Source organism: Macrobrachium nipponense, chromosome 21, assembly GCF_015104395.2.
Source record: "Macrobrachium nipponense isolate FS-2020 chromosome 21, ASM1510439v2, whole genome shotgun sequence".
In the NCBI taxonomy this organism is placed as follows: Eukaryota; Metazoa; Arthropoda; class Malacostraca; order Decapoda; family Palaemonidae; genus Macrobrachium; species Macrobrachium nipponense.
Window position 1 is genome coordinate 74036052 of NC_087212.1, and position 25268 is coordinate 74061319.

At 42.9% G+C, this 25268-nt stretch overlaps 1 protein-coding gene across 1 annotated transcript in view; it reads left to right on the forward strand.

The window, feature by feature from the left end:
* The window catches only part of LOC135198173 (phosphoribosylformylglycinamidine synthase-like), a 210516-nt gene that overhangs the window by 80333 nt on the left and 104915 nt on the right, over positions 1 to 25268 (forward strand). Inside the window, 3 exon segments of the mRNA XM_064225692.1 lie at positions 20150 to 20303; positions 21894 to 22117; positions 23248 to 23370. Of these exon segments, the coding sequence (XP_064081762.1) occupies positions 20150 to 20303; positions 21894 to 22117; positions 23248 to 23370 (501 nt within the window).

A 25268-nucleotide genomic window follows, 5' to 3' on the forward strand; every position in this document is an offset into this window, starting at 1 on the left:
TTGTCTTATGACTTGCAACTTTATACAGTCAAGAGAAAGCCCTTGGCCATACTTACTATAGTCTGAATAGGTAATTATTCAGTTTCTAGTTTAAATCCAATGTTTATGGTCTGATTTGTATTTAGCGTAACGTGATTATAATACTTGTAATGTCATTCAGGATTTCGAACATTTCCATTAACTATTCGCTATGCAACCAAGAGAAAGAGAGAGAGAGGTTGTATGTAAACAGTCTTTAAATAACTATTTTTGTTAAAATAAGATTTTTATCCAAAGTAAATACAAGCTTATATGTGCTAAAATCTCCAGCAGACCAACGGATCATCCGATATAGTAATTTTTTTTTTCATCTTCTTTAGTCTGTACGACCATGTTGGGTATAAAGACTTTATGAATGGCGGAATGATACATAGATGTGGGTGGGGTATCTGTGCTAACGTGTAAGTTTAAAAAAAAAAAAAAATACTACTGTAGCCAGTAGTGCCGGAAAAATTAGTAATAGCAAAGCTAATATACATGAATTAAAACATTTAGGCCAACCTGACTGGGATCCCTGAGGATTAAAAAAAACACTTAAGGGATTTTTGACGAAGGAAAAATCTTATTTCTCGGGCAACGACCTGTGTCGCCCACTGTGAAATGGTTCCTTTGATACTATTTCTGAAGAATAAATATTGCTATTCATCCTAGAGAAAAGAAACAATATAATGCCAAGATAAATGGCTCGCTCATTTCTTATAGAAGTGTCGGTATAGTAAGGAGCGAGTGGAATCACTACCAGAGGTCCCTTGCCATTTAGCTTCTTCCTTCGACAAAACCCCGAACTACGGAGGAGCCGTGCTACAGCTCCCGGTCTACTACTACCGTGAGCGCCTCCGACGCCTGAGACGTCATTCCTGAAGATAGCCTCCAAGCTTGGGGTAAGCTGGGTGAGGATAATCTAACTACAGGGTGGGGTTTCACAGGGCGACACAGGTCGTTTGCCCAGAAATAGATTTTTCCTTCGTCAAAATCCTTTTCTGGGCTTGACCTGTGTCAGCCTGTGAAATAGTACCAGAGAATGCTAAACACCAAGCTTGAGGAACAGTACAGATAAATTAAGAAGGTAAATTTAAACACTTGTAAGGTTAATAGTATAATAATCAACTAAAATTACAGTCTTACCCTAAGGGAAGTATAAGCCCCAAAATAAAACACGGGTTGGGTTTAACTTAAAAAAAATTAGTTAGCCTAACAACAAACAATAACAATACAGGTTAGGCAAAGACAGGATATAAGTTGATATATACAAAAGAATGGAACTGAATCCAATTAGAATGATGAACAAAAGCAAACTCAAGGTAACCCAATACATGGAGGCGTCTAAACTAAGTAAGGGTGCCAATGGGCAGGCTAGAAGGGAAGGCTACAAGAAGTTATAGTAAAAATAAGAATCAGGAGAAACTGTGTTTCCAGCTGCCATTGCTGGAAATTTGAGGGCTTCTAAGGGTTTTAGGTAGTGCCGTTTGAAAACTGTCGGAGATTTCCAGCCTGTATATTTCTTAAGATCGTCAAAATTCATGTGTTGGAATAATTATGATGTGGCCCACCGCCCGTAACATCGTGGGCCCGAGGAAAGGACTCTGGATTGGCCTGTTAATGAAGTATAAAATTTGTTTGCCTGATCCCTTTTAGGGATAATGTACCACCTTCCTTCCTAATGAACAATGGGCCTGAAGATTTCAGAGTTGTTCTGCTTAGGTAGGCTCTTAATGAGTTGACAGGACAAAGGGAAATGTCTTGAGGTAGTGGTAGGATTTTCCACGAGGACCATCTGTCCTATGGGTCTTCATTTTGGCTAGAAAATGGCAATCTGGGGATAGAGGACTTCCCTGAGGGGAGGAACTCAATGTGGCCTGGTTCCCTTGATAAAGCTGACAGTTCTGATATTCTAGCTCCGGAGGCTAAACTTAATAAGAATAGGGTTTCCTCAGGAGGGATATATAATTGCAAGAGTCAATGTTAATGTCCGAGGCCAGTTTGAGGACATCATTTAAGAGCCAAGAGACTGATTTAGGTCTCGTTGATGGTCTTAATCTAGCACAAGCTTTTGGTATGGACGTAAAGTACGAATCCGTAAGGTCTATACTAAAACCAAATTGGAAGATCTTTTTAAGAGCTGATTTGGTCGTAGTGATAGTGCTTGCTGCTAAGCCTTTCTCAAACAATGATCTGAAGAAAGTTATGGCTAGGTTCGTTGTCATGACTTGAGAATTTGACAACTTGAGGAACTCTGCTAGTTTCTTGACAGATGAATCATATTGCCGGAGAGTAGATTCTCTTTATCTGATTCCAAGAATGAGATATTCTGGGGATCAATTTCTGCATTCCTCATGGCTGCGAATTTCAGAAAATCCATAAAGTTATGGTTTTCTGAATTCTTGAGGAAGCGGACACAGTCTGAGTTTGCACTAACTGGGTTAGTTTGGGGTTGGGGATCCGTAGTGGTCGGAGTCTCAACTCTAGGAGTAGAGGGAACCAATTGCTCTTGGGCCAGTTAGGAGCTACTAGAGCTACTTGGCCTTTGAATGTCCTGAGTTTGTCTAAAACTTTCATGAGAAGGTTCACCGGAGGAAGAGGTAAATATTCTTCCATTCGTTCCAATCGAGGATCATTGCACCCGTAGCGTATGCTAGAGGATCGAGGTTGGGTGCCACGTAACAAGGGAGTTTGTGGTTTGACTCCGTGGCGAAGAGGTCTACTTGGAGTCTGGGGACTTGTAGACTGATCCAATTGAATGAACTCCTGTCCAGTGTCCACTCCGATTCCAACTGAGCAGAGCGCAATAGAGCGTCTGCTACTACGTTCTTGACTCCTGCCAGGTGAGTGGCTGACAGGTGCCATTTGTTTTTGCTTGCCAGAGAAAAGATGGCTATCATGACATGGTCAAGTGGCTTGACTTGGATCCGCCCCTGTTGATGCTGTGTACTACTACTGCACTGTCCAGAACTAATTTGAAATGTGAGTTCTTGGGCGGACGGAGCCGTTTCAGTGTGAGGAATACTGCCATGGCCTCCAGTACATTGATATGTAGCTGGCGGAATGTTAACGACCAAGTTCCTTGAACTTTTTCGTACTGGGAGTATCCTCCCCACCCTGTTAGTGAGGCTTCTGTGTGGATCACTAATGATGGAGGGGGAAACTGTAGAGGAATTGCTTTTGAAAGGTTCTTTCTCTCCGTCCAGGGACGGAGACGTTTCCGTAAGATCGCTGGGATAGAGGCTAGTTTGTCCCTGATCTGCAATTCGCTCTTGAGCGCCATACTCTGTTTATATCTTTGAGTTTGGCTCTGAGCAGAACGTCTGTGACTGATGCAAAACTGGAGTGAGCCCAGGATCCTCTCCTGGCACCTCCTGGATGTTTGTTGTCGTTTGAGAAATTGTTTGTAGCTCTTGCAATTTCTTTCCTTTTCAACGACGGAATTGATAGAGTGTGCGATTGTAAGTCCCACTGAAGGCCCAACCACTGGAATCGAGATTCCGGTGTTAGTCTGGACTTGGTTTTGTTTATTTGAAAACCTAAATGTTCCCCAGGAATTTGGATCACTCTGACCGTTGCTTCTTTGCATTCTTTGGGGTTCTTTGCCCAAATAAGCCAATGGCGTCCAGATAAGCCACTAACATTATTCCCTGTTTCCTTAGCTCTTGCACTACTGCTTCCGCCAATTTGGTGAAGATCCTGGGGGCTATGTTGAGCCCGAATGGCATTACCTTGAAGGAGTATGGATCTGTGCCTAGTTTGAAGCCTAGGAATGGACGGAAGTGTTCTGGCTATGGGAACATGATAGTAGGCATCTGTAAGATCTATAGAGGTTGTGACGGCCCCAGGGGGAAGTAAGGTCCGTACCTGCGAAAACACGGTCAGCATCCTGGGAACTTGTTACCAATGAATGAATAAGTTCAGATGGGAACAACGGTCTAAGATGATTCTTCGGTTTACCGAGTCTTTCTTTGGCACGCTGAACAAGCGTCCTTGAAATTTTAAATTGTTGACTCTTGAGACTACTCCTTTGAGAAGGAGGTCTTCGGTATACTCTACCAATTCCGTTGTTGGAGTGCTTGATAGAATCTGTTGGTTGGAGGAGGGCCCTCTAGCCAACTCCAACCTAGTCCCTTTGTTACTATACTTTTAGCCAACCGGGCTGAACCCCCACCAAGCTGGCGGAAGAGGTTACAGACCATCCCTCCTACCTTGGGACTCTCACTGCTGGTTTGCCGAGGGGCGGCCACCTCTTTGCTCCTCGGAAACCTCTTCCTCTGTTACAGCGCTGCCGGATCCTCTGAATCGAGAGGCACCTTCTTGCTCTGCTGCCTCTCGCAAAACCTATTGAAAGCCTGAAAGTTCTGGCTTTCATAGTTGGAATTGTAGGCTGGCGAGACAGCAAAGGAAGTAGAGGGTTGAGATGCTGGGACTGAGGGGTCAGAACAAGGTATTGTTGTTGACCCTTCGACGATGGTTGCCCTTGTGATGCTGGGACTGCCTGAACCAACGTTTGTTGAGAAGGCTGGAAGGGAGAGAACTTCCTTGGTTTCTTCTTGTTCCTTGGGTTAGGACCAGAAGATTCCTACCTCCGCTTTGCTACCAGTCCCCACCTGACTTTGAGGCACTGGTTAACCTTAGAAGCCTCATGAAGGACTTCCTGCTACTACTGGTGCTGGAAAGAGGTCCGTTCCCCAAATTGAGGAAGCAATCAGTTTATTCGGTTCAAGGCGGATAGTAGCTTCCGCCAGAACGTGCTTCCTACAATTTCTCCTGGCTATGAGGAAGTCGTAAAGGTCACACTGCATGGTGTACAGCAGACCTTTAGCCAAAACTTTAAATAACGGCTCTTGTTGGTATACAAGAGCCGTCATCTCCGCCATAGTGCATGGAGGAAGGGATCTCGCGAGCCTAGTCCGGGGCCGTCGTACTCCATCTGGATGAGAGAGTCCGACAACCTGGGGAGTCTCTCACTAAAGAGAGAGGTGGCACAGTCCGCCTTTAGTTTTCCTACTGATAAAGTAGGAACTGCCCCCCTCGAAGTACGTCTCGGAGCCTGGGACTAAGAGAGAGGTGGGTTCCATCTCTCGTAGTTGAGGCAGGGGTGCTCGTCTTTCAGGGGGCGGCCTGAAAGGTTGCTTCCACTACCTTAAGGGTCAGTGGTAGCGGAGTCCCTTCCACCGGAGTAAAAATGGTGAAAGGACTCCTAAAGGCTGTGATGCGGGTGTTTCACACCCCCATTCTTCCAGACTTCTCATTAGAGTCTGCTGTGCCTGTTCCCTCGGAAGGATCACTGTTTCCTTGGGAACCTTGTCCTCTCTCATCATCGCTGCTTCCGTTAGTCGGACGTAGCCAATGAATGGTGGTTGAAGGTCTCTGGGGTGGAACTCGAAGTCCTCACGCCTTCGAGTTCCTATGCCTTCGATTGTCAACATTCCATTGACAAACGGGGCATACGAAGCAATCCTCCAAGGGTTGGCCGCCTTGAATTCCGGCAGTTGGCTGGAATCTGGCATTGGAAGAGGAGAAGGTGGCACAGATAGAGGGGAACCTGCCGCGATCGAGGTTTGGATCCCGGCGATGGCATTCTCCTGAGGGGCCAGCCGTTCCGCCAGCGATTGGATCGACTGGCCGGAAGACGTAACAGAAACTGGAGAGCACCGAGCCGACCTTGTTGTCAACCAAGGCCCCCCCCCCCCCTACGATCACTCCACCTGCTCCAGAATGTTAGCCGAAAAGGATTCGGGATCAAAAAGAGGGACTTGAGCCCGTCCTTACGTGATCTATGTTTTGGGGGGACCTCGACGCAGAGGAAGAGGCCTCCCTTGACCTAACTGATCCGGGGTGGTGAGCCGGAGTTACAGTGTCTGTCAGGATGACCAATTCTTGGGGAGATAGACTTTTTAAGTTTCCTCCTCGGTCATCTTAGCCTTGGGGATACACTGAAGTAGCCTTAGGACGGACAGACCGCTGCTCTTCAGTGAAGCCCCGGAAAGAAGTGGAAGTAGAAGGATCAGTAGAAGGTGATGGAGAAAGGGAATTCAGGAAAGGGCCCTGAGAACCCACAGAAGCTGCCCCTACTACACCCTTACCTGTACCCATGGAGTCAATAGCCATGGGTTCGACGTCGAGGTTCATTGCCGCAACGTCTTCTGCAACGTCCTCTGGGAAATCCCCCTCCTGTAGGGAGATCATGACTTGAAGGTCGGCCAGCAAAGGGGCGGCCGCTATCGGTGCCACCACTGATCCTTTCTTGGCTCCTGGGAATACTAGGTCGCCATATCCTGGTAAGAATGTAGGGGCGGCCCTTCGAATTCCGGCCAAAACCCCCTACCCAAGCTTTGAGAGTCGACAAAGCTTTCTTCTTTTCTTCATCAGAACCCTGTAAAAAAGGGTCTAGAGTTAGGGAAAGGATAGGGAGGAATGTCTGTTGTGTTGAGATTGATATGAATATGATGTCTTATATGTGAAAGGTATAATATAACAACAAGTATTCCAGGTGACGAATGAATGAAGAAAGTGCTAAGAAACTTACTACTAGTGAGGCATCTCCTACTAGCAAGTAGCAGGTTTGTTCAAGCTTCATGATGCCAAACGATAAAATCCTCACTTTCACTGCACATCCTGCATGAGAACGGCATACTATATGGCCGCACGGGTCTTGGAGGATGGCATTGCACCCAATCTCCTGGCACAACATCTGTAAGTCAAAGGATACATTGAGTACCAATGAAACAACCTCCGGTGGTATATATGCAAACTATCCGTGGGTGCCGGAGTAAGACCGACAGATAGAGATCTACGTATGAATATTAGTAGAAAAGTTACGAGGGGGAAAGAAAGTCTGCCTCCGCCTAAGCTCACTTGTCATATGACTAAAAATAGACTCCGTAGGGCCGGAGTTCTCCGTATGGCCCGAAGTTAATTAATATTGAGTGAGCAATGTCAAACTTCTAACGAAGCAAAGGGATAGTACGAGAGGCGGAAATAAAAAAAACCCCGGAGTAACGCAAAAGATTCTAAACATTAAATAACACAAAATAAAACAAAATAAAAACCCATTATATCAGTAAGTGCTCGTGTGAACTATCCTAAGTGGATAGGAAACCCAGTGGTTCCCTCCCCCCCACCCCCTCTCTATGTTCGGTAGCGGCGGATAGACACCTGCCGGACTGAACTGATGGGGAAAGGGTAGGGAAGAACGTGGGGTAGGGGAGCCCTCCCCCTGAGCGGCCAGTTAAGGACGGAGAAGAAGGGGGGAGGAGGTCCCGAGCCCCCGAGGCACATGACGAGTGAGAATACCAGTAGGGGAGAGATCCCACCAGTCCCGTGAGTCCCCCCACCCCATCTCATGCAGACTCGGACACTAGCTGTGAGAAACGAGTCATCACCCATTCGACGTGGATGGCAATGTATGGAGGGGGGGAGGGAATGGGGGGACAGGAGGGGACCCCGTAACCGGGTGGCTCACCGCGATCAACCGGTGGTCTTCCCAGCCAGGTGAAAGACACGAGGTGGGGAAGAACCAACCGTCGGAACAACATCAATATCACTGATATAAATAGGATTACTTATAATAATCAATCAAATAAAATTAAAGCGATATCTTAAAGCTAGACTAACACGGGGAACACGAAGCTAAGCAAACAGAAAATTAGGCTAATCGCCGATCCGAAGAAAGGGGTATGTTAGCCTAATTTAACCTCTAGTTCAAGAAAACGGGGGGCAGGCTAATCACCAATCGACAATTGGGGTATGAAAGCCTAACTTACGGTAAAATAAATGATAACTGGAAGCTAATCGCCATACCGAAGCATGGTGTATGTTAGCCAACCTAGTACCTATAATATTATTAATGGTAATCAGGAACTAGAGAAGGAAAGAGAGAACATCAGAATAATTAAGATGATATGACTCTCAAATCGTGACTGATAAAACTCCTAACAATGTAAGGCGTAGCTAGACTAAGGTCCGAAACGTGCGGTCGGAGCGTGCCCCGTGGAGGACTAACCTAAAAAACTAACTGCATAAGATATAGAGACTATGTATAAGTTAACCATATCTAAAGTACTGAGAAAAAGGGAAATCCTAACGGTATGGAAGACCGAAAGAGATAACCCTTACCGCCAAGCGGTCGAGGGGCATACCGGCCGATAAGGCTCCGAATATGTATAAAACACGAAGATCATCATAAAATGAGATCAGTAACCCCAAACAGTACTTAACTTAGAAGCAGAAGCTGAAACATCTTGGAAATAAAAGATAATCCAAAAGGTAATCCAAAAATAGAGCGAAACACAGCACCGAAAAAATTAACGTCTGGTTGTAACGCGTGGCTATCGAAAGGAATGACGTCTCAGGCGTCGAGGCGCTCACGGTAGTAGTATAGACCGGGAGCTGTAGCACGGCTCCTCCGTAGTTCGGGGTTTTGTCGAAGGAAAGAAGAAGCTAAAAATGGCAAGGGACCTCTGGTAGTGATTCCACTCGCTCCTTACTATACCGACACTTTCATAAGAAGTGAGCGAGCCATTTATCTTGGCATTATATTGTTTCTTTTTTCACTAGGATGAATAGCAATATTTATTCTTCAGAAATAGTATCAAAGGAACCATTTCACAGGCCGACACAGGTCAAGCCCAGAAAAGCACTTCTTACAACTACTCGAGAAATGAGTTTTTATAGCCAGAAGTTAGATTTTCTAATACAACAATGTCCATGATAGCCTTCAGTGTAATCCTGAATTACAACGAGGCCAAAGTGGGTGGAGCCTCATGACGTCATCATTCTGACGATAATTATTGGTGAAGGTTTAAAGCCAAAATAAAATACGATACCCGTTATGTTTTTTTTTTTTTTTTTTTGTTTAAAATAAAGGTAGGTAGATAGCCGATAAATAAAAATTGCTTGACATTGGATACAGCAGTTATCAAATCAAGCTTGTCTACTATGTCTTTGAAAAATTACTAACTATTCCCTACATCTTGTCAATCTGGATTGTGACCTATAAGTATTATTATAATTTCTTAGGACACTTATTTTGGGAGTTAGACTAATAATGGCAGAGTGTGTGTTTATTTAATATATTTTGTTGGCTTGTTCATTATGACAATTATCAGTGGAGAGGATTCAGAGTTCTTAAAGGTGTACTGCTTTGCTTGTATTTAAATTTTTGCCATTGTTGCCAGAGGTATAGCCTTCGTTACGTATAGCCAATCATCCATCGAGAAAGAGGGAAGAATGCTGTCATAAGTTACGTAACGAATGTGTTCGAAACCTTATCTCTGAGTAAGTTGGCCCGTCTTCAAAAAAGGTCACTTTTACATTATAAGTACCAAATTTATTCAACCTACGTAATGCAGAATACAGTCAAAATTTGTGTGTAGATATAATGTGTATTCTGAATAAGCGTTATATCTATGAAATGCATAGATAAAAAGTTATTGCCAAAAAAACCGTGTTACAGAAGCCCTGAATCTCATAGTAGTATGCATAATCTTATTGATCTACTTACCTTCTAACAAAATATTAACTCTTACAAAAATGGTAAACTAAAAATTAAGAATAGATCCTATATACGTATATTTAATATGTTCTCATTAAGTGGGTATAATATTTCTCTACCATTTATATATAAGGGATTTTGACGAAGGAAAAATCTATTTCTGGGTGATTGGCTCGTGTCGCCCTATGAAAGGATCCTTAATATCATTCTTTCTAGGTAAAATTAATCTAAAATTAGAGAAAAACAAAATTAAGAAATGTCAGTAAAACTGACTCGCTCACTCTTAAAAAGAAGTGTCGGTATGATAATAGGGGCGATTGTGGATCACTACCACAGACAATCACCAATTAGAACTTCCAATCAGAAATCCCCCCAAGAGAGAGCCGATACCACGGGCGATGCAGCCGCTTACTACTACTACTATAGGACGCCACGGACAGCAGCGCCCCCTAGCGGACATCCTTAATCTAAAAAACATCTTGTCCTGCAAGGGGGGGAACAAAACCAAAAAACAAAAAAGGGGGGGTTTCATAGGGCGACACGAGCCAATCACCCATCGTGTCGGCCTATGAAAGAGTACCAGAGAAACAGACAAGATGGGAAAAAAGGAACAATGAAAAGCAGTGTAAAATGATGGATATAATATAAGTAAATCAATTACAGCATACAAACTAAGCACTTAAACTCAATCTTATATTGAAACAGTAAAACAATAGAACGTAGTAATCTTAAAGTACTTAAATGGTAATTAAAGTAAATTACAGAGATGCATGTAATATAACAAACAAAGGGATTTACTTAACATATTTACAAATATACAACTCATTGTGTCCTACCCTAGCATAAAATAAGGGTAGGCACACTGAAGTCCATCATTAATATAAGTTATGGCAAAATATATACAAACACATTGTGTCCTACCCTAGCATAAAATAAGGGTAGGTACACTGGAGACATTATCAGTACAAGTGTGGATGTCCTAGCAAAAAAACTAAGGGACAATCCACTATATGATTCAACGGCTAAGGCTATGATATTCGAGTAGCCTGGCGATAGGGTGAGGCATGTTGGATTGATGATAGGTAGAAAGGAGACCTGGATCTATACTACAACTACTATACAGTATCAGGGGAAACAATGTTTCCCGCTGCTACTGCTGAAACTTTAAAGATTCCAAGGACTTTAGATAATGCCGTTTAAAGACTGTCGGGGATTTCCATCCAGTATACTTTCTAAGATCCTCAAAGTTCATATGTTGAAAATAATTAATTGAGGTGGCTACTCCCCTGATATCATGTGCTTTTGGGAATGACTCAGGGTTGGCTTGTTTAATGAAGTAAAGGATTTGCTGTCTAATACCTTTCACTGACAAAGTACCACCTTTTTCTCTCATGAAGAGAGCACCTGAGGATCTTGAAGAAGTACGAGATAGAAAGGCTCTAAGAGTTGACACTGGGGCAGAGAGGAAGGATCCTGTGGAAGTGGGATAACCTTCCAAGGAGCCCACCTTGCAAGAGGATCCTCATTTTGGCTAAAAAGCTAGATCCGGAGCAAGTAGAACTTCTCCTGATGGGAGGAATTCCACATGACCCCGCATCCCTGGATAGAGCCGACAGTTCTGAAATTCTGGACTCCTGAGGCTAGGCTTAATAAGAATAATGTCTTCCTCAGGAGCATTATGAATGTACAAGATGAGTTGTCAGTATCTGAAGCTAGTTTGAGGACATCATTCAAGAACCATGAAACTGTAGTAGGCCTCTGAGAAGGTCTAAGTCTAGCACAGGCTTTAGGGATAGATGTGAAATAAGATTCAGTCAGATCTATCTGAAAACCTACTTGAAAGATTTTTTCTTCAAAGCCGATTTATGAGTGGTAATCGTGCTAGCTGCTAAACCTTTTTCAAACAAGGATCTGAAAAAGGATATAGCCAAATTAACTGTCATGGTTGTAGTGTTCGATTCTCTCAAGAAAGATGCTAATTTTTTAACAGCTGAGTCATATTGTCTAATGGTTGACTCTCTCTTATCTGATTCTAGGAAGAGAATATTCTGTGGATCAATATCAGCATCTTTATTAGCCGCAAACTTCATGAAGTCCATAAAGTTAGGGTCTGGAGAATTCCTGAGGAGCGAACACAGTCCTCATTTGTACTGATTGTGATAGCTTGGGATTGGGGATCCGTTGAGGTCGGAGACCCAATTCCAGAAGAAGAGGATACCAGTTGCTCTTGGGCCAGTCCTGGTGCAATCAGAGCTACTATCCCTTTGAAAGACCTTAGTTTGCTTAGGACTTTCAAGAGAAGATTCACTGGAGGAAAAATATAAATTCTCCTCCACTGATTCCAATCCAACGACAGGGCGTCCGTGGCATAAGCCAGAGGGTCCAGGTTGGGGGCCACATAGCAAGGGAGCTTGTGGTTCGCTTGTGAGGCGAAGAGATCCACTTGGAGACCTGGGCTCTCCTCCGGCTCTTACCCACTGGAATGACCCGTCGTCCAGAGACCACTCTGATTCCAGAGGAACTGACCGGGACAGGGCGTCTGCTATCACATTCCTTACTCCTGCCAGGTGAGTGGCAGACAGATGCCATTTGTGTTTGTTTGCTATGCAAAGATGGCTATCATGACATGATTCACATGCTTGGATTTGGACCCTCCTCTGTTGATGCAATGAACTACCACTGCACTGTCCAAAACTAGCCTTAGATGAGACTTCTTCGGGGGAAGCAGTCTCTTCAGAGTAAGAAATACTGCCATTGCTTCCAAACACGTTTATGTGGAGCTGGCGAAATTGAACTGACCAAGTCCCCTGAACCTGTTTGAACTGAGAGTATCCCCCCCCCCCCCCACCCGGACAGGGATGCATCCGTGTGAATGGTTAACACTGGGAGGGGATATTGAAGGGCTACTTTCTTTGGGGCTAGTTCTTTACTTTTGACCAAGGCCGTAGTTGGTTGCGGAGGATCTGTGGGATTACTGACAAACTTGTCTCGATATTTGGAGTTTTGCTCTTGACCGCCAAATTCGATTTATATCTTTCAGCCTTGCTTTCAGGAAGGTATCTGTTACCGAAGCAAACTGAAGAGACCCTAGGGATTCTCTCCTGGTTTCTTCTTGACGTTTGCTTGCATTTGAGAAATTGTCTGACAGATTTTGCTATTTCCTTCCGTTTGGCCCACTGGAAATTGACAGATTGTGGGGAAGACAAATCCCATTGGATTCCTAGCCACTGAAAACGAGATTCCGGAGTAAGTCTGGATTTCGTTTTGTTTATCTGGAACCCCAGATGTTCCAGAAAGTGAACTACCTTTTTGGTGGCTTTGAGACATTCCTCGACTGTTGGTGCCCAGATCAACCAATCGTCGAGGTATGCTGCTACCATGATTCCTGAGCTCTCAATTGTTGAACAACCACTTCTGCTATTTTTGTGAATACCCTGGGGGCTACATTCAGACCGAAGGCATCACTTTGAATGAGAATGTTTGATTCCTAGCCTGAATCCTAGGAATGGGCGGAAGTGCCTGGCTATAGGGATATGATAGTATGCGTCTGTAAGATCGATGGAGCATGTGACGGCTCCACGCGGAACTAAGGTCCTTACTTGCGAGAGGGTAAGCATCTTGAACTTGTCGCAACGAATGAAAGAGTTGAGCTTTGACAAGTCTAAGATTACCCTTCTTTTGTTGAGCCTTTTCTTTGGCATGCTGAATAAGCGACCTTGAAATTTTAGATGCTTGACTCTCGCAATAGCTCCTTTCTGAAGGAGTTTCTTCCGCGTAATCTGTCAATTCCTTTGACGGTATCTGGTGGAATGATTTGATTGGAGGAGGATCTTTGATCCAACTCCAGCCCAATCCTTTGGACACTATGCTCTGTGCCCAATTGCTGAACCCCCACCTGTGGCGGAAGAGGAAACAGCCTCCCTCCTACCTGGGAGCCTCATTGTTGATGGGCGGGTTGGCCACCACGCCCTCCTCTGAACTGCCTGCTCCTTGTCGCCCTTCCTGCCCGCCACGCTGACGAAAGTAACCTCTCGCCCTACCTCTCGGCTGATTGTAGCCTTGAGCCTCATATGCAGGGTTGAAGGCCGGCGAGATAGCGTAGGAGGTGGATGGCTGAGATTGAGGGGACAACAGGAGGATAGGCTGATTCTGCTTTGAACTAGCAGGTTGTCCTTGTTGGGTAACCGGGACCGCCTGCACAAATTGCTGCTGTTCGCTGGAGTTTTTTTATATGGCTGGAACCTCTTACCAGCCTTCTTCGGTTTCTTACCAGCAGTGGGAACGGACTCCTGTTTCCTCTTCGAGGAAATACCCCACCTAGCTCTAAGGCTCTGGTTGAGCCTAGCAGCTTCGTGGTGTACTTCGTTAACCGCGGACTCTGGGAAGAGATCCGCTCCCCTACATGCTAGAGGCCAAGAGTCTATTCGGCTCATGCCTAATGGTACACTCTTGTAGAACATGCTTTCGGCAGTTCCTCCTAGCCTGGAAGAAGTCAAAAGCGTCCGTTAGTACCGTCTGGAACTGAGATTTCGCCAGAATCTTGAACAGCGGTTCCGTAGCATAAGAGAGGGCAGCCATTTCCGTAATTATAAGGGAATTGAGGGACCTGCCAAACCTGGTCGCGCATCAAACTCTGCCTGGATTAGGGAATCCGGCAGCCTTGGTAGTTTCTCGCCGAACTGGTCCATGGCGCAGTCCGGTTTGAGCTTACCAAGCGTGAATGTAGCTGGCAAGTTCTCCCACAATTCTCCGAAAGCCGGGAAGAGTGGAGAAGTAGACTCCGCCTCCCTCAACTGTGGGATGGGCTCATCCTTGAGGACTGCTGAAGGGACTTCTCCACTAATTTCGTGGCGAACGGAAGAGAAACCTCCTCTTCCGTCGCGAAAATAGTGAAGACTCTTGTAGGCCTGGAGTTTGGTGTTCGTACACTCCCAGTCCTCAAGGCAGTGAACCCATTCCCGCTGAGTCATAGATCTCTACTATATAGGACCGACTCCTTTAGAGATCTTGTCTTCCCTCGTCAGAGCCGTTGGCGTCAGCCTAGCATAACCGATGAAAGGCTGCGTCAGACCCGGAGGGTAAAACTCGAAGTCCTCAATCCTTCGAGTTCCACACTCCGGGATAGAGATCATCCCATCCTTGAACGGGAGCGTAGGCAGCTACTCTCCATGGGTTCTCCATAGAGAAAGCTGGCAAAGAGTCATATGGCGGGAGTTGGAGAAATCCCAGTGCTTGACGCTGGGAGACTTGGAAGAGGAACCTGAGATAGCCCAGCTACTCGGTCCTCATTTTCTCTCATCCTGTTAGAGAGATCTTGAATTGACTGGCCTGACTGAGACAGAGTGTTTGACAACTGTGCAAACATCTGCTCGAACCGTGTCCCCAGGGCGGAGACTTGCGAGCCAACCAGCTCGCCCACCTGTTGCATCACCACTGCTGGGGAAAGCAGAGGGATCAAAGGTGCTAGGACCTTGCCTACCCCTACCGGCGTAGCCGAGTGGAAGCAGTGGAGGCGGGAGAAGGCAGTGGCTCGGCGGGAGCGCGAGCCTTCTCCTTAGAAGCCTTGCTTCTGGAGCTCTTTGGGTGAGAAGAGCTCGGCTTCGCTTTCACCGCATCGGCGTAGGAAGTCGACGACTTCCTAGCCGAAGAAGACGAAGACGACTTCTTCGAAGTTGTCTTGGCCAGAGTCTTCGGTTCTCTCTGTCCCTTCACCTTTGCGGGTACAGAGAGAGCGGGAGAGCGGGTAGGGATCTCAGATCCCACAAAGCCTTGGAATGAAGCACTTGAAGAGGGGACAGGAGAAGATCCAGAAGCACCCAAGGAAAGACCTTGGGCGCCCGACACACCTACCTCAACCAACAAATCCTCCACCCCTACCGCCATAGGTTCGATGTTAAGGTCCAGGGCAGCGACCGTCCGGGACCGACTCCTGGGAGCTACGACCCCAAAGGATTGCTGGAGGTCTTGCTGGATGGAGGCTATCAGAGGGGCAGCGGACAAGGGGTCAACGTAACCGGTCGACTTGCTCCCGCGGGGAAGATCATGGACGGCCAGCTTCTTATCCAGGAATGAGGGCTGGCCTTTGGCGGCGTTCTTCCCGAAGCCGCCCACCCACGCTTTCAGGGTGGCGAGGGCGACTTCCCTCACACCAGTAGCCTGAAAGAAAGGCGAGATTAGCTTCCAATGGTGGAACGGGGTGGTTAACAAACTTATGACTAAAAGTTGTTAGTAAAATGATAAGTAAGCCTATAACGGACTTACCCCATCTCCCAGCTGACCGACCAGGTCGTAGCAGATGGCGCAGGCTTCAGGGTGCCAGACGATCATCTCGTTGTAAGACGTGGCACAGGGGGCGTGAGACGTACACTCATCGTGTCCACAGGGGTCGAACAGCGTCGCGTTACACGCTGGGACCTGACAGTTGGTAGCCTGTAAGTGGAAAGATACATGAGTACCAGGTAAACACTTACAGTCTAACAGATGCTCCGCTGGTGCCGGAGCGATAAAGTTAGATTAAACCAGAGCCCCGCCAAAATACGTGTGGTAACCAGGTTGGTTGTGTGCTCTAGGCTATAGCTCCGCTGATGGCGGAGACACAAAAGAGAAACCAACCAGGAGTGGTGGTAAAAGGAAACCACGACGGAAAATGGCGGGGATGGAAGATAAAATTAATCATATAACACAATTCATTGTAAAATTAGGGTATATCCTTAAAAATAGTAATAATAAAACAACCTCCCTCCGCCCGTCTACTAGAAGAGTGCCGCGGGTAAGAAGCAAGCTCTCTTCCGGTTAGCGGGGGAGAGATGTAAGGATATAGTAGGCAAGCAACCGACCACTAGAGGTGCCCACCCCGCTCGCTAGCGGAGCCAGTAACCTATAACCAAAGGGTGCGCCGGCTGCGACGGAAGGCTCCTTTCGTATAGCGAGGCAGGTGGCTGAGCAACTGGGGAGGGGGGAGGAAGGTCTCGGTGTAACACGGCGGGAGCGAGAGGAGGGGGGGGAGGGATGGCCTACTCCTCCACCCGCTCACCAACACCGCCAATGGGAGACCCGGTACCTCATGGAGGGGTCGGGGGGGGCCCTATACCCCCCGCTGGGAGGAACCCCTGGCCGCCTCAGAGAAGTAGTGAGAGAAGGCAACTGAGGTTGTCATGACAACCAAGGGGTCCCCCAGCTCCTCCCTATACCAGAAGGGGAGGGCGGGGGCAGGGTAAGGTGCGATGGGACACGTGACCGCAAGTGGCCTAGGCCGCGGGCAGCAACACGTGAGAGGGCCACGTGAACCAGGCTGTACCAATACAAGGAACAAGCACCTAGGCTAGCCTAACACCCTAAATGTAATAAATAATACATCGAAAAGATGGAAAAGACACTTTTAGTAAAAGAAAAAGCAAGCCCAGGAGGAGGCAGACTGTTCCAAGAAACAGAGCCTACTCGGAGCCAAGGATAGCCGATGAAGAGCAAGAGCCGGGATGCTGGGCCGGAATAAATAATAATAATAGCCCTAAATACCAAACTAAGAGAAATGGTAGGAGGGCTGAACTAGCTAAAACTCGATGTAAAAACAATGAACGTAATATAGTAAGCCCATAAGTATAAGAAGTCCCAGTATGGAGGACCGGGAATTCTTACGAGGCAGCATGGCGCCGCCACGAAGACAACCAGGAACCGTATATGACCTATTTAAGAGGAAAATACTGGTACCCGGAAGATAAAAATGTGGTAAAATATTACTTATGAGTTACTTAACTTAGCCGTGGCAATAGCTGAGCGTTCCATGGTAGAATACAGTGATAAATCCAGAAATAGCACAGCACAAGGAAAATTGGCGTCTTGACGCTAGCGCTAAAAATTAAGGATGTCCGCTAGGGGCGCTGCTGTCCGTGGCGTCCTCTAGTAGTAGTAGTAGCGGCTGCATCGCCCGTTGGTATCGGCTCTCTCTTGGGGGGATTCTGATTGGAAGTTCTAATTGGTGATTGTCTCGTGGTAGTGTTCCACACTCGCCCCTATTATCATACCGACACTTCTTTTTAAGAGTGAGCGAGTCAGTTTTACTGACATTTTCTTAATTTTGTTTTTCTCTGGTAATTTTAGATTAATTTTACCTAGAAAGAATGATATTAAGGATCCTTTCATAGGCCGACACGAGCTGAGCCCAGAAAATATATATATATATATATATATATATATATATATATATATATATATATATATATATATATATATATATATATATATATATATATATATATATATATATGATGGGTGTGACTAAATAACCAAATAATAAAAAATAATGGTTCATATGGATTGGAACATATATTTACTTTCATATTTTATTTAGAGTACCATTAGTATGTTATTTAATTTCAAAATTTCAGATACCACAATTTCTAGCCATGTAGGTATGAAAATCAGGGAGGATCGTGGAATGTTATGATTATTGTTTATTAGATCTACCTCTTAATCTCAAAACATCATAGTCGTGTATTATTGATAGTGTAGTCGCTGTTTCATCCTCAAAGGAGTTACTCTTCATGGTGTGTGCCAGTGCCCCATGGTGACTAGGCTAATATCAAAGAAATATCTTTTAGCCTGATCTTGTAGCAGGGTATTGTGTCATAATGATAAACACTATGATGTGATAGAGTATATTGGGATCAAAGACAAGAGGGCATTTTGTCTTGTCTTCAGCGAAGCTGTACCCAGTTTCCCACATCAAAACTGTGGAAGTGAGTACTGCGCATGCATATTGGCCATCTTATTTTACGGTCGGGCTGGTTAAAAGACCAAGAACCATTACAAAGTTGGTCAATGCAGGATGAACCTTTACCCAAATCCGATGCTTTGAGAACGAAACAGTGACTACAGTATCAAAAAACAGGTTTTGACATAGGAAAAACTTACTTTTGGTAATCGCTGTTGAGTTCTCAAAACCCTCCCACTTCCCTAACAAAAAACCATGGGATTTGGGTAAAGGTTCATCCTGCGTTGACCAACAGAGTAATGGTTCTTGGTCTTTTAACCCTTAAACGCCTAAGGGGTATAATAAAAATCGTCTCCCGTATGCCTAGGGGGTCTCGGTGTGAGCGCCGAAGCGGAAAAAATATTGTTTTCAAAAAATCACAGCGCACTTATGTGAAAATATTTCAAAACTGATAAAAGCTACAACCATGGATTGTTTTTAGTTGTATTGTGCATGAAATTGCGCACATTTCCATATATAAAACTAAGTAACGGCTAATTTAAAATGGTGCAAACATTACGACAATCACACGTATGATTTTTTCGGAAGTTACCGCGCGGACGTAAGGAAAAAGTTTTATCATAAATTCACCATAAATCGAAATATTGTACTAGAGACTTCCAATTTGTTGTAAAATGAAGGTAAATGATTGAATATTACTAAAATATAAGAGTTTTAGCTTACAATTACGTTTTTTGACACTTTCGGAAGAGTCAAAGTTGACCAAAGGTTGAAATTTTGGCACTTATCGTAATTTATATGAAAATATTTCAAAACTGATAAAAGCTACAATCATGAGTTTTTTTGTTTGTTGTATTCTACATGAAAATACGCACATTTTCACATATAATACTCCATGTAACGGCTAATTTAAAACTGTGCAAAAATTATGTCAAAGTGACAAAATAATTTCCGAGATGTGTCACTGATACTTTTTAGTGCGATAAGAAAGTAATTTGCGCTTGCGCACCTGCGTAACGATTGTAAACAAAACAACACCTTGATATGTGAGCTCCCAGCATCTCCCAAGGCGCGTGATTCAAAAGTTTTAGGCTGGTAGGCCAATAAGTATTTTTCCGCGAATTTTTAAAAAACTTTTCTGTCGACATAAATTACGTCTGGTCGGCACCCAAAATTCAATTTATCTCGACGTAAAATACATCCAATAGGCGTTTAAGGGTTAACTGGCCCGATTGTAAAACAAGATGGCCGATGTGCATGCACAATAGTCACTTCTTCTGCAGTCTTGATGTGGGAAACCGGGTACAGCTTCACTGAAGACAAGACAAAATGGCTCCTTGTCTTTATGTCCATTATACTCTATCACGTGTCATAGTGTTTGTCATTACAACACAATACCCTACTACAAAACCAAGTTTAAAGATATTTTTCGTTGATATTAGTCTAGTCACCATGGGGCCCTGGCACACACCATGGAGAGTAACTCCTCAGAAGATTCAACAGTGACTACCAAAAATAGGTTTGTTGTAGGTCAAAACCTGTTTTTAACTCCTACTTCCTTTACTATTTATTAAAACCTGACTCATACATTTTGACTTCTTCTGGTGGGAAAAGTTGAGTATTCAGTCTTTAGCCCATTGCCTGATCCTGGTGTAGGTCTATTGCTGATCATTTTTATTGGTTTCTTTCAGCTCGTTTGTAAATTACTTTGTGATGCACTATAATTCTATAAGTAATATTACTCTTGTTCTTTTTTTCCTTCCAGTATATTTTCTTATCTTATTTTCCTCTCTACTTCATAATTAAATATAAATTTACACAATGTTGAATCCAGTTTATGCTACAGAACTTGTAACAGACAGACAGGAAATTTGAAATTTGAACATGTATTCTTTCACTTTGAATCTAATCTTTCTTAGGTACAGGGGGATAATACTACAACAAGAGATTTAGGTGCAGTGCAACGAGGTGATGCTGAAATGGGACAAAAGCTCAACAGAGTGATTCGAGGTTGTCTTGAGATGGAACGGAACCCAATTCTTTCAATTCACGACCAAGGGGCAGGGGGAAATGGTAAGGAGGATAAAATTTATAAAGTAAAATGCTATATGTTCATTTCTCATTCTGTTTTGTACAATATATTTGATCAATTTGAGTATGAGATATTCATTACTTGTACCTATATAGTTTGCTATCTTATTAAAAATAATTTATGGTTAAATTTCTCTTTAATTATATATAGTAGTATGTATCCTTTATTTTCCTGAAGGTACTGTACATATGTAATTTCAGAGCAAATGCTGTATAAATACATACAGTGCTACCCCATTTTTTTGGACTTCATTTTCTGCTCTTCACTTTGTTGCAGACTTATGTGGAAAATATTTTTCATGTTTTACAGGAACGTTCACAGATTCACTTATTTTTCTATGGGCTGTACGTATCTCTAAAATTATCACTTGATTCGCCTTTTTCGCAATAAGTTAGGCAATGAATGGTTAAAATAGGCAGTTATAAGTATTTTTGTTTAAAGGGTACATGGCATTTTGTAGTTATGTACATAATAAGCTTTTTTAGTGGGGTTTTACATTTCCGCAGTGGGCTCTGAAACCTATCCCTACAAAAAAGTTGAGTAGCACCATAGAACTTAATTTATGTTTGGTTTCTCATGGAAAGCTGACTCTTTCTTATTTTATACTATAATTTTTTGTGTATGTTCTTGTCTTTTTTGTGCTGTAAAACATGAATATGCATATGTACACAGTTAATGAAAAATAGAATGGTAAATACCCAAAGAAACAAATTCCCAAAATGAAGTTTCTTTCAAGGAGAGTTAGCTTTGATTACTATAAGTGTTTGTTATATTACGAAGTAGTTTATGGAGACCACTAAGCCTTGGGCTTTCCCAAAAGAATTAGTAGTTTTTCAAATGAAGAGGTGAAAATCAGAAAATTAAATCATCAAAGCTGAGAATTATCTTGGCAGACAAAGAATTTACCACACACCAACTGTAACTGGATTAACCTGTATGTGAACAAGAAATTTATGTTGATGAACAGTGAAAAAAAAAAGAAAAAAAAAAGCCTGGTAAAAATCAACTCAAACAACGAGTTAAATAAAGGGGGAGCCTGTCCTTAGCCGAATGAAGTTGAGGGGGTAACTAAAATCAGTGAATTGCTCCAAACAGAATGGTTAAAAAAAAAAAAAAAATGAATCGTGTGTGTAATCTTTAATAATTACCCTTATGAAAGAGAGAGGTGCAAAAACATCCATGGTAATTACTGCAATGCATCCAAATCTAAGCTAACATAGGACTCCAAGTTCTACCTGGTGTGTTGGGGATGGTGGGTGGAAGGAGTTTGCTTGACTCAAGAAGTCCCCATTAGTTTTATGAAAGCTGCCCTAGGTGAAATGAAAACTGCTTGCTTATCAGTAATTTATTTACCCTTCACTTTCCACACACAAATACCATTCTATCGTTATTATCAGTAACTGTAACTTCTTTGTTTATGGTGGTCAGGGCATGGAGAAAATTCTCTGGGGTCTTAGTGGTCTCCATTATCTTTTCATCATGTTTACTTTTCTTAAGTTTTTATTTTTCCTTTTTATAGCAAAACTTGACACTTTCTCTACATACAAATTTCTTGATGAATTCTTCCTCAGCAAATGTACTGAAAGAACTAATGGAGGGTGCAGGTGGTGATATATACAGTAAGTCTTTTAGCGTGGGAGATCCTAGTCTGTCAACACTGGAAATCTGGGGAGCTGAGTACCAAGAATCAAATGCCATTCTTGTTCCTGAGGATCAACTTGGTGATCTAGAATGTCTCGCGGAACGAGAGAGGTGCCCCATCGATACTGTTGGTGTTATCACTGGTGATCAGAAGGTAACATTCATGTGCAGTATTTATAACTGTAATATATACTGTATTTATGTTCTAATGCAGTGGTGAGCAAAACTGCCACCCTCCACAGGGTTCTGTGTGGCCTGTGAAAACCTTTAGAAAAAAATAACAAAAATAAAATATTTGAAAGAAGGCTTGAGGATTTAAGACAGATTGAGCTTAAATTCAACTTATTAAATTAATTTATTTCTCTGCTGATATCAATGCAGGCCCGAATGAATTACAGCTTGAATTGTTACACATTCAATCTGAAAATTCATTGAAGGAAATGTTTCACTTTTTACCATTAGTAGAGTTTTACAAGTCACTCTGTCTTCAATGTGTTTCATGTTAAGAAATTTTGCTGCCAGATTATTCTCTATTTTTGGTTCCACTTACATCTATGAACAAAGTTTTTCCTGCATAAAGACAAATAAGTCCAAGAATAGGTCCATGTTGTCAGACGCAAACTTAAATGCAGTGATGAGAGTTTCTACCAGCAACCTTGTGCTAGACTTTAAACGAATAGTAAAGCAGAATTGTGACCAGAAACATTTTTCCCATTACTGTAAATTGCTTGTGCTGGATTCTGAATTTGTTTTTATTAACCATGCTGTCTATATGTTGTATTACCTTAAAAGAGTACCACCCGATTTTAAAAGGTGCAGCCCTTTGACTTTTCATAGCCCACTGATGCTGCCCTCACTCTTAAAGTTTGCCCGCCACTGTTCTGATGTGTAAAAAACCTTGTACCAGGTAGAAATCTCCTATTTTGGTGTTTATTATTGTCTAAAGACACATCTGAATAAGTTTACTTTTTTGTACTTAATGTTGTTACATTATGCATTACTTTGAATTTAGAATATTTGTAATTTTTAAATTTCTTTCATATGTTAATACATCCATACCAAAGAAAGAAATTATACAACAGTTAATGACAAAAAACTTTTACTTTGAAAGTTAAGTGGCTTGTTAATCTTGCAATTTATGTTTTTGTGATATTAATTAGACTGCCTGCTTCTTGGCTACAAATACATTAAGTTCCTAATTTTGAAATCAAAGCAATAAATATGTGAATCACTTTATGCAATGAATCATTGGAATACACACTAATATTATAATAAAATAAACAGGTGCGACTGATTGAAGAGAAACTGGACATCAATGCCTCTTTAGAATGCCCAAGAAAACCAGCAACTAAGATGAATCCAGTTGATTTAGAATTAGATTTAGTCTTGGGAAGTATGCCAAAAAAGGTAAATATCAGTTTTGTACATTTTAACACTAACAAAAGCTTGTTTTTGCTTTAAATGGGGTTTCTTTTCTTTTAAATGAAATTAATGATTTGATTATTTGCAAAATAAAATGCAACATATCCGGTTTCCAATCATAACTATTATTCCTACATGTACCACCTGGTACATACAGCAGTCCCCAGTTATCGGTGGACTCTGTTAATGGCAATCTGGTTTTAAGGTGCTTGACCAGCACCATAAAATCAGCAATTTATGGTGCCATAATGTGCTGAGTTCCAAAATAGAGCCATGGCCCCATAACATACCTAACCGGTTATTGGCACCATAAATCGCAGAGTTTTGGTTAATGGCGGTTTTCACTTATCAGCATCCCGCTGAGAACAAAATCCCCATCGATAACTGGGGACTGCTTGTACATGGTTTTGGTGGAACAGTACTGTACAGGACCTGGTGTCCTATTTTCACTAATGAGCTTTACAGCTTCACCAGTTTGTCAGTTCCATACACTTAACAGTTTTGGTAAGCTCAGACCAGTATTAACCACCAAGCAAAGGAAGCATGTGCTAGTTCACCAAAATTTTGTTCTAGTTTTGGATTTACTCGCAAATGGTTCAGCTAAATCTGTGCCCATTAATAATAATAATAATAATAATAATAAAGGGATTTTGACAAAGGAAAAATCTATTTCTGGGCGAATGACCTGTGTCGCCCAGTGAAATGTTCCTTTAGCACACATTTCTAAGGTATAAATATTGCTATAAATACCAGAGAAAAAAATTATATGGTAATGCCAAAATATTCTGGCTCGCTCACCTTTATTTAAGGTGTCGGTATGGTATCTGGGGCGAGTGAAACCACTACCAGAGGTCTTCTGCCATTTAGTCTCTAACTTTGTCAATTTCCCTTTCAAACTAGGCGCCATACCAGCGCCTTCTACCGCCCACTACCGCTACTACTAGCGCCTCGATAGCCATTCCTGAAAATAGCACCCAAGTTGGGCCTATAGGGTGAGGAAGGATGGGGTGGGTTTACTGGACGACACAGGTCATTCGCCCAGAAATAGATTTTTCCTTTATCAAAATCCCTTTTCTGGGCTAAACCTGTGTCGCTCCGTGAAATAGTAACAGAGAAATGTTCCCACAAGCTTGGATATACTCTCTATAAGACTATTGGAAGGGAGAAACTAACTTAAGATAATTCTACTCTATTTAATAAATTGCTTAAATCTAAACAAATTTTAACTATCTTAAGTCTAGGTCCTTACTCCAGTAAGTATATACTATTACCGCAAATAATTATTGGTAAGGCCTGTGTGATTACTATGTCAACAAGTAATACTATATATTTTACATGTATCTGATTAGTATTTAATTATAACCAGTGCAAGAATGGTTCATTTATACAATCCAAGTGAAAAACCCCGAGATGAAGGCTAGAGACTAAGCGAGGCGGTTAGGAGAGAAAAGGAGCTAAAGAAGGACAAGGTCTTTACGACTAGGTATGTCAACACGACTAGGCTGTGTTAGGGGAAACAATATTCCCCCACTGCCACTGCTGAATTATTTAAGAGCTTCCAAGGATTTAAGGTATTGGTGATTAAATACTTGAATTCCATCTTATATACTTCTTTAAGGTCATCAAAGTTCATGTGGTAGAAGTGACTTATTAAGGGAGCTACCGCTCGGACATCATGTACATGTGGAATTGATTCCGGTTAGCCTATCTAAAATTATAGAATTGATATTTTAATCACTTAAATGAGACTGTTCCACCATCTCTCGAATGAATAAAGGACCTGAAGTTTTATTCGAAGTTCTGTCTAAAATTGATCTCAAGTTCTGACTGGACATAGGGATAGATCCTGTGGAAATGGGGCAATCTTCTTGGGGCCCCACCTA